This window comes from Triticum aestivum, chromosome 1B, assembly GCF_018294505.1.
Source record: "Triticum aestivum cultivar Chinese Spring chromosome 1B, IWGSC CS RefSeq v2.1, whole genome shotgun sequence".
Classification (NCBI taxonomy): domain Eukaryota; kingdom Viridiplantae; phylum Streptophyta; class Magnoliopsida; order Poales; family Poaceae; genus Triticum; species Triticum aestivum.
This window is the reverse complement of record NC_057795.1, coordinates 654034298-654043963: the sequence shown is the minus strand read 5'-3', so window position 1 is coordinate 654043963 and position 9666 is coordinate 654034298. Positions and strand designations below refer to the sequence as shown.

At 42.4% G+C, this 9666-nt stretch overlaps 1 protein-coding gene across 1 annotated transcript; it reads right to left on the bottom strand.

The window, feature by feature from the left end:
* Positions 1–4367: 4367 nt before the first annotated feature.
* Positions 4368–8542, bottom strand: LOC123145732 (uncharacterized). The gene is made up of 2 exons (XM_044565209.1): positions 8257–8542; positions 4368–6902 (listed from the first exon to the last, which is right to left on the bottom strand). Exon 2 carries the CDS (start codon positions 6900–6902, stop codon positions 5925–5927), a length of 978 nt encoding a protein of 325 aa, XP_044421144.1. The 5' UTR covers positions 8257–8542; the 3' UTR covers positions 4368–5924.
* Positions 8543–9666: the final 1124 nt, after the last annotated feature.

Genomic DNA, 9666 nt, shown 5'->3' with positions numbered 1-9666 from the left:
GTACATTCTTGGATCATCGGCTACTATGGCCCACATTGAAGAAGAAGACGAGAATCGCTTGATTACGCCTTGGCACTTCGGATTGGTGTGACGACACCTTGCATGATGAGGATGAACGCAAAAAATGGTAAGGACACACTACTAGGGAAAACCTTATACACAGAAATTTAGCAATAGCGCGGGTCAAAAAAGGGCGCTAGTGCTAGATAGCAGTAGCGATGGAAGGAAAACCATGCTACAGATACATTCTTAGCAGTAGCGCGTGTAGTGGCAAAAGCGCTACTACTAATATTCCAATTGCTAGAATGATAGGCTACGCATAGCAGTAGCGGGCTTGGAAGAAACGCGCTACCGCTAGGGCATAAGTAGCAACGCGTTTCCTAAGAAGAGCGCTACTACTAACGGAAATAAAATAAGATGAAAGACAAATAGAAAAGTAAATGAAAATAAAAGAAATAGAAAAGGGAGAAAGGAAAAAATAAAATGTAAAGAAAAATAAATGGAAAAGCGAAAAAAATGGAGGAAGACATAGCAGCAGCGTGTGTTTGTAAGAGGCGTTGTAGCTAACGTAGCTGTAGCGCGTGTCCTAGACCCCCGCTATAGAAACAGAAAAGGAAATTAAAAAATGGAAGAAAATTACATAGCTATAGCAGCAGCGCATTTTGTAAAAACCGCTATAGCTATCTTAGCTATAGCGCGTTTTACCAAACGCGCTACCGCTAAGTTTGACTTAACCAAAAAAACCGTTCCCCCCCCCCCCCCCCCGCCACCACTTCTCCCCCAAATCCCTCAACCCACCCCGCGCGCCGCCGTCTCCCCGATTCACCGTCGCCCCACTTCACCGCCGTCTCCTGCCGACGTCGACGCCACCAGAGAGCCGTGCACCGTCGACGCCACCGGAGCCGCGCGGCCTCGTCAACGCCACCGGAGCCGCCGTCGATGCCACCGGATCCTTCCTCGCCACAACTGCCTCCCTCACCGTCACCGGAGACGCCCCTGCCTCCCTCGCCGTCACCGGAGACGCCCCTGCCTCCCTCGCCACCACTGCCTCCGTCGCCACCACCGGAGCCATCCTCCGTAAGCCCCCACCCCTCCTCTCTCTCATGCATAGGTTAGCTAGTTTAATTAGGTTAATTATCTAGGTTAGGGCAAAAAATTAGTTAGGGCTTTGACAGAGAAGTAGTTAGGTTAACTAGTTTAATTAGGTTAATTATCTAGGTTAGTGCAAAAATTTAGTTAGGGCTTTGACAGAGAACTAGTCAGGTTGATGACGATGTATGACGATGGATGACGATGTATTTGCAAGTAATCGAGACTTGTATCGCTATTTTCGAGATTGATGACGACAGACCACTTTGTGTTGGATGATGATTATGATGATGACATGATTTGATGAGACTAATTCTATATATATGCTATGATTACATTTGTATGTGTATGATATGCTAAAAATTATTGTATAAAGCCTATTCAAATACAAAACAAATATGTAGGAAAAATAATAATAAAACTAGTAGTAGCGAGGGGGGAAATTTAGCAGTAGCGCCGCCTTACCAGTAGCGCTTCCCTGTAAAAAGCGATGCAGATAATATGAGTAGCGCCCTTTTCCAAAGAGCGTTATAGCTATTCATGTATAGCAGCAGCGTGGGACAATAGGCGCTACTGCTATACGTTAGCTGTAGCGCCTTATTAGTAGCGCCGGTACCCGCGCTACTGAGAGGCCCAAAACCCGCGCTGCTGCTAGGCTTTTCCCTAGTAGTGACACTGGGGTGTCCCACCACTCGAAGGTTGTAGTACAGAGAGGTGGTTGTCGTTCTGTCACCCGCCGAGCGGCAACAGATCAACCCACGTCTTCCTCACCGCACATGAGGACACATGTACAATCTTGGATCGTCGGCTACTATGGCACACATCGAAGAAGAAGACAAGAATGGCTTGATTACGCCTTGGCACTTTGGATTGGTGTGACGACACCTTGCATGATGAGGAGGAACGCAAAAAAAGGTAAGGATACTGGGGTGTCCCACCTCTCAAAGGTTGTAGTACGGAGAGGTGGTTGTTGTTGTGTCACCCACCGAGCGGCAACAGATCAACCCACGTCTTCATCACCGCACACGAGGACGCATGTACAATCTTGGATAGTCGACTACTATGCCCCACATCAAAGAAGAAGACGAGAATCACTTGATTATGCCTTGGCACTTCGGATTGGTGTGATGACACCTTGCATGATGAGGAGGAACGCAAAAAAGCCCTTATTGTATTTTCTTCTGTTCCACCGTTTTGAGTTGTTTTTATTGCCCACATCGAAGAATTTCAAAAAATGATCAAAACCTAGACATAAAAGACTTTTGAAACAGCGAAAAGTTTTTTGAATTGACAAACATTTTTTGAATCGATGGTTTTTCTAAATTAGGGGAAAATTGAAATTCGCAGAAATTTTCTAAAATTTCATGGATATTTTTTTAGATTCTTGAATATGTTTTGTATACATGATAATTTTTTCAAAATCAACATGGTTTTATTTCCCAACAATTGTTTTCCAAATTGTTATTTTTTTATAATTTTCCAATATTTTTGTAAAATTACCGACATTTTTTGAAACCACGAAAATTTTATGATTTTTCGAACATTTTTAAAATTAGTAGACATTTTATGATTTCTCGACCATTTTTTCAAAAATTCGCAACTTTTTAAAATTTGTCAATCTCGAATTAATTAAAAAAATTAAAAACAGAAATAAGAAAAGAAAAGACAAAAAAATGAAATGAAAAAAAACAGGGATGCCATGCTCCGCGGGCTGGCCCATGAAGACATGCACGGGGATGAGGTGGGTGAGAAAAAGGAGTGAGGAAAAAAGATGGTTGCAGGATTCGATCCCTGGTCTACCGAGTGGGAGAAATAGCCTATTGCAACCACGCCACCAATTCGTAGGTCGTCAACAGAGTAGTTAATTATTAATAACGCGGGGGAGGGAGACGAGTTGCTCTCAGCTGCTCGCGCGCCTAACCAGACAAGGTGTCTGACTTGGTGCGTTGCTGTAGTTCAGCACAACACACATTCAGATATGCACAGCACACATTCAGATATTCACATACTGTATGCACGGAAGAAACCACATAAGGGATTCAAATATACACAGAAAAAATTCAAGTGTGCAGCAGCTAACAATCATCTCCCAACAGAAACATTTAGATAACAACATCCACATCATGCAGGCTTTGCAAAGTGACACAACATCTTTCAGTAAAACAAAAGTGACACAACATCTTTCGATAAAAAAGGAAGTGCACAAAATCTGACACAAAATCAATGTAAATCATCTACGCATCATCGCTGTCAACATCCATCATGCCGCCTCCTTCGTCTTCGCTGCAATACTCCATACCTGTATCATCTTCATATTCATTGCCACCTTCATGCACTTCTGTGTTCTTTTCTTTCATCAAGCGTGCAACTACATCAGCTTCAAAAATAATGCCTTGCTCATTGTCTCTATGCAAAGGCTTCTCAGATGTATGTGCAGAAACCGACATTCTCGTACCCTCCTCATCACAACACTCCTCTTGATATGCAGGACCAGTAAAAGGTGCACCCTCAGTTTCACTAATATTACATAGATGCCTATGGTCAAATGTTTGCATATCTTGCCAATTTTTTCCATACTTTGTGTCTGGCAAATAAAAGATCTTTCTTGCCTAAGTAGCCAGAATGAGAAAATCATCCTTGTACCATAAACTTTCAACATTGATGCTTTTGAAAAACCGGTCAATTTTAGCTCCTTCCTCTTTCCATCAAGTTTAAACCAGTCACATTTAAACAAAATAACTGACCTGCCGTCCAAGTTATAGTTGGAGTTATAGTCCAACTGGATGATCTCTTTCAAGGTTCCATAAAAATCTATGACCTTACTGCCATGTTCACCTTCGGCCATGACTCCACTGTTTTGTGTTCTCTTGTTGCTATCACGGTCAACAGTGCTATATCTAATACCATTCACTATGCATGATGAGTATTTTCTGACTCTCCGATCAGGTTCACATGCCAAGGAAAAGAGATCTTCATCTATTTCTTCGCTATGTTCATCCCGCAACCTCATGATCTACAACACACAAATTCATACATTAGAAACTGTAGTGAAGTCTAACCAACCAAATATTATAACTAGATGTGAATGAAAACTAACATAGTTCTTGAACCATGTCTGGAATTCTTTCTGAAGCTCTTTATCAATGTTTGGGACCTGTTTTCTTTTTAACTCATCTCTGAACATCCTGTAAAATAGGATAAAACATATTAGTCAATAGAATACATGTGTACCACAAAAATGCAACATATGGAAGTTCAGAAGTGGGAACATACTCGATATATTTCTGAGCTTGACCACAATTGTTCAACACATACCACATCATTTGATCAAATTCTTTTTTGTCATATACATATTGATATTCATATCTTGAAGTAAAATTTACTCCATGTCCAAAAACGTCAACATCATAGGCTTCTTCATCTGAATAACCTACATTTCTTGGTTTCTGATAAGATATGGTTTCAAAATCATCCATGTACTTGGAGCAAAATGTCAGGCATTCATCGGCAATATATGCCTCAGCAATTGAACCTTCTGGTCTTGCCCTATTCCTCACATACCACTTTAAAGTATACAACCTCCTTTCAACTGGGTACATCCACCCATATTGTACGGGACCTCGGAGTAATGCCTCTTCGGATAAATGTACGGCAAGGTGCACCATCACATCAAAGAAAGCAGGAGGGAAAAATTTCTCAAGCTTGCACAAAATTACAGGGATTTCTTTCTTCATTTCAGCCAGCACATCCCTGTTAAGAGTTTTGCTGCACAGTTCCCTGAAAAACTTGCCCAACTCAGCTATTGCTTCATATATATCACTATCCCGAAATCCTCTCATGCCAGCAGGTAAGATTCTTTGCAAAAGAATGTGACAATCATGTGTTTTTAGGCCTTGGACCTGTTCCATCAGCACTTGTACATCTGGATATGTTGGAAGCAAACCCATCTAGAAACGTTAACTCTCGTAAAAATTGACAAAATGCAACCACTTGTTCTTTAGACAAGGTATACCGGGCCCGAGGCATCTCATATGAGTTTCCATCCTTCCTCAAATGCAACTCCTCTTTAATATTCAAATCTTGGAGATCAAGCCTAGCATTAAGTGTGTCCTTCGTCTTCCCCTCCATGTCGAATTGTCCCAATGAGGTTTTCACAAATGTTTTTCTCTATATGCATGACATCAAGATTATTTCTCAGCTTCAATTTATCCCAATAATCCAAATCCCACAAACAAACCCTCCGACTCCAAATTGGCACATAAGCCTTCTTGCTGCCCAAGTCAGAACGCTTTCTTTTCCTACTTTCTTCTTGTTGCCCAGGTCTAACCTTCTCCAATTCTGCTTGTAGATCTTCCTTTGAGAATTTACCTGCTCATCATTGCGTTCATGAAAACCAACAAATTCATTGTTTCTTCGCAAACGATGTCCGGAAGGAAACGATAATGCCAATATACCCAATTTTGTGCCTTAGGCCGTAGGAAAGAGGGTGTTTGTCATAATGAATACATGCAACATAGCCTCTTGTGGTACGCCCTGAAAGAGTGCTCAGAGGTGGGTAATCGTGAATGAACCATAGAACTGCAGCATGAAGATCAACCATTTTTCCTTCACGAGCATCATATGTACGCACACCCTTCCAAAGCTCAACTAAATCTTCTACAAGTGGCTGTAGAAGACATCAAAGTGCTTCCCATGGTGATTTAGGACCTGGAATCAATAGAGCCATCATGAAATTTGACTGATCCATGCATGCCCAAGGTGGAAGGTTGTATGGCACAACAAATACAGGCCACATACTATAGGTTGTGTTAAAGTTTCCGAAAGGATTGAACCCATCAGTGGCGATGCCAAGCCTCATGTTTCTGGCATCTTCTGCAAATTTTGGACATTTTTTTATCAAAATCTTGCCACACATCACCGTCAGCTGGATGGCTCATTTCCTTCTCACTGGGTTGCCTCTTTAGCTTGTGCCACTGTGCTTCTTCTGATGCTTTTTTGGAAAGAAACATCCTCTTCAGCCTAGGCACCAATGGAAAATGCCTCAAAACTTTCTGTGGTATCTTCTTTCTATCAGGGTCTTTCCACCTTGACATGCCACAGACTGGGCAGTTGTCATGCTTGGCATATTGCTTTCTGAACAAAACACAATTATTGATGCACACATGTATAGACTCATACCCAAGGCCTAATTCCTTTTGAAGATTCTTTGCTTCGTCATAAGATTTTGGGAGTGTATTGGGTTGAGGGAATGCTTCAGCCAGTAGCTTCAAAATGTCAGTAAATGCACTATTTGTGATCCTATGGCATGACTTCAAATGAAGAAGATTCACCACAAATGAGAACCTTGAAAACTTGGTACAACCATGATAAAGGTGCCGCTTTGCCTCTTTTCTCACGTTCTTCAAAAAGGACTCAGTGTTAGAAGGATTTGCACCATTGTTACCGTCTTCATTTTCAGTTTTCTTCTGATCTTGTTGTACTGCTGTGCATAGGTCGCCAAACATCTCTTCAAATCGGTCAGCACCATTGTTACCATCCTCGGAGTCATGCACATCAACAAGATGCTCAATAACATTTGCATTGAAGTCTTCTCCATGATATATCCAACGAGTATATGTACTTTCCCTGCCATGCGTCAATATGTGCTTGTTCACAACAGCTTGATGCCAGTATTTGCGATTAAGGCATTCTCTACATGGGCATAGTATTTCTTCACCCTCGCTGAATTTTGCTTGAATTAAGTTCATAAACTCTTTGACACCATTGACGTACTCTCGAGAGAACAGTGTGCCACGAATCCAAGATCTATCCATCTGCATTATAGAAAAAGACCAACTTAATCAAAGGTAAATAATCAATGAGGAAACATACTTACTAGCAGTTCCCAGGAAACATGCTCTGCAAAACATCAATTCATAGTAAGATATATGACCTACAAAAACAACTTGCACAGAGGAGGAAAAGCAAGTTCACTTACTGTTACATAATGTACAAAATCACAACACAAACATATAGCAAAATTGACATGTTTATGAGTCTAGTACCAGGTGCATCACTTGCATAAAGTTATATAAAAGAGCATACTCCAGTAGGCAGCAGCTCGAAAGAACATGGACCGACGCAAAAATGTCAAGCCACTATGGAGGGAGATGCAATTGGAGCAAAATAAGAATTCGGCTTCTGGATTAGCAGGGGCGGAAGGAGCTAGTTACCAAAATTCTAGCGCTACCTGACGAAAAGAAAATTAAGTGCATCACGATGCTTTGGGTGTGGTGTGACACGAGAAATAAAAGGAACGCAGGCGAGCCGCTGAGAAATACCACAACTGTAATCAAGCGAGTCAAGAGTGCATTATAGGATATTATGTTGGTTGAGAAAAAGCAGGATACTACTACGCTGCTACAGGACAGATGGATTCCTCCAGGATATGATGTACTGAAGGTTAATATTGATTTGGCAATAAATGGGATCCTCTTCAAGGAGATTAAATATTTTGCTTGTTTAAAATTTAATTTCTTTCGCATTTCATATTGCCCGAGGGTATGTAATAAAGTCGCAGATGCTCTTGCGATGTATGGTGCAGTGTCAGGTCTCTCATCCCCAGCCGTATGGCCGGATGGTGCCCCTGAATTTGTGCATGAATTGGTAGCCAGCGATGTTGCTGAGCTTTTTGGTTAATGGAATGAATAGGCTAAAAAAACAAACAAACTGTAGGTGTATTTCTGAAGCATACTCCAGTAGGTGTATTTCTGAAACTTAACAATCTCTCCATCTTACATGTAGATACTACTAACTAACTGGTAATATTATTATAAGCTACGACACAATCGCTCCATCTTACATGTACATTAGTTCAAACCGATAAACTTCAATACGAATTGGCTAGTCTGTACTAACACATAGTATTGGTGATCTGTGAGAAACTGAGAACATGGTGACTGCAAAGTACTTTTCCTATTCTACAGTCTATCAACACCACTGGAATCAGCAAGAGGAATTTGTTTTTGAACAGCACCACTCGAGTTTGCAGTACCCAAAAAGACATTCGGCTCAATAAATCAACTAGTATAATGGAATAACAATACCAAGGAGAAAACCATCTTATTTCTCTATGTACGCTCAAGTGTTCAGAAACAGATCAAATTCAGATTTTAATCTGAGACGTACCTAACTGGGCCGATGTTGAGGCTGGGCAACAAGGAGTGATTGTTGCAGAAACGGCGGCCGGCGGCTGACTCCTACGCACGAGACAATGGTGGGCGGCGGTTGGCGATTGGCTCATCAGCGTTGGCGGCGACTTGGACAGGATCTGGAAGATGGCGCCCACACTCCCAACTCGTCGGATCTAAGGACCCTCGCCCGGGCAGTCAGCGGTGGCGCTGGCGGCACCGACGGCCGAGGGGGCAGTCGGCGGCGGCGCTGGCGGCACCGACGGCCGAGGGGATTGAGCGGTTCGTTCTTCTGATCTCAGGCTAATTGAGAATATGCACGGACAATTTTTTTAATCCCTTTGTATTATCCAACTGACATGTGGGCGAAACAAGGCGATGCATGCCACATCAGCGCAAGTGGTAATCCATGACGGTCTGACTTATATATATATAATAAAAATGAAGCCTGATCAGGCCCAATTGTTCAATCCCTGACGATTTGTGCGACAGATTATGTCAGGCCGTCATTACGGGGATGCCCAACGCAGGCCCATCAACGGCTCACTGATCGGTGACAGTTTCCGTGACGGCATACCGAATACCGTCATAAACTATGACGGATTGTAGGACCGTCACCCGAAAACCGTCACAGATAAGCAGGTTTCTTGTAGTGTTAATTGAAAACCTATCTGTTACGCATAGTCCTATCGGGTATTTTAGTGGGGGTGATGGAACCAAATGCATCAAAGAGCATGGTTGCCAGTTCATTGCCACTATAGGGAGGGAAATGGTATTCCACTCGCCCCCGCGAGTGTATGTGTCACCGCAGGAACATAAGAGAGCAAAGAAAGGGATTCCCGAGCAAGTCAATTAAATCAGAAGTTGAATTGGCCGGTGGCCTTCGTTGAGGAGGAACACCAGGAGCAATGAATACCCTATGTTGGAACTGTCGCGGGTTGGGCGATCCCGCGGTGGTTCATGAGTTGCGCGACCTCGCATGAGATTGTGCATCGATGGTACTTTGTGTTGTGGAGACTCGGATTGTGAAGTATCATTTGGCCTTTTCCCGAAGGTGTGACCCTAAGTTATCGAATCCATAAGAGGATGTGCACTACGACAAAGGCTCTAACAAGTCTGTGTTAACGAATTAAATTCCAATTTTTCAACCGGACCTTTAGCAACCTTAGGGGTGTAAACACTAGTATTAAAAATATGCATGGGTACGAGATCGTGTTCTTACAACCATGTATTTGTGATGGATCTTAATTTGTGCTCTGGAAGACACCCATTAAGATGTGATTGTGAAGCAATGATGTGGGGGATGTGTCTAAATTATGTCTTGATCAGTGCGCGACGTGCATCAAGAGTCACTTGTCCAACCACCCCTTATTACCTTAATTATTAAGAATAAATATTCAGGCAAAAA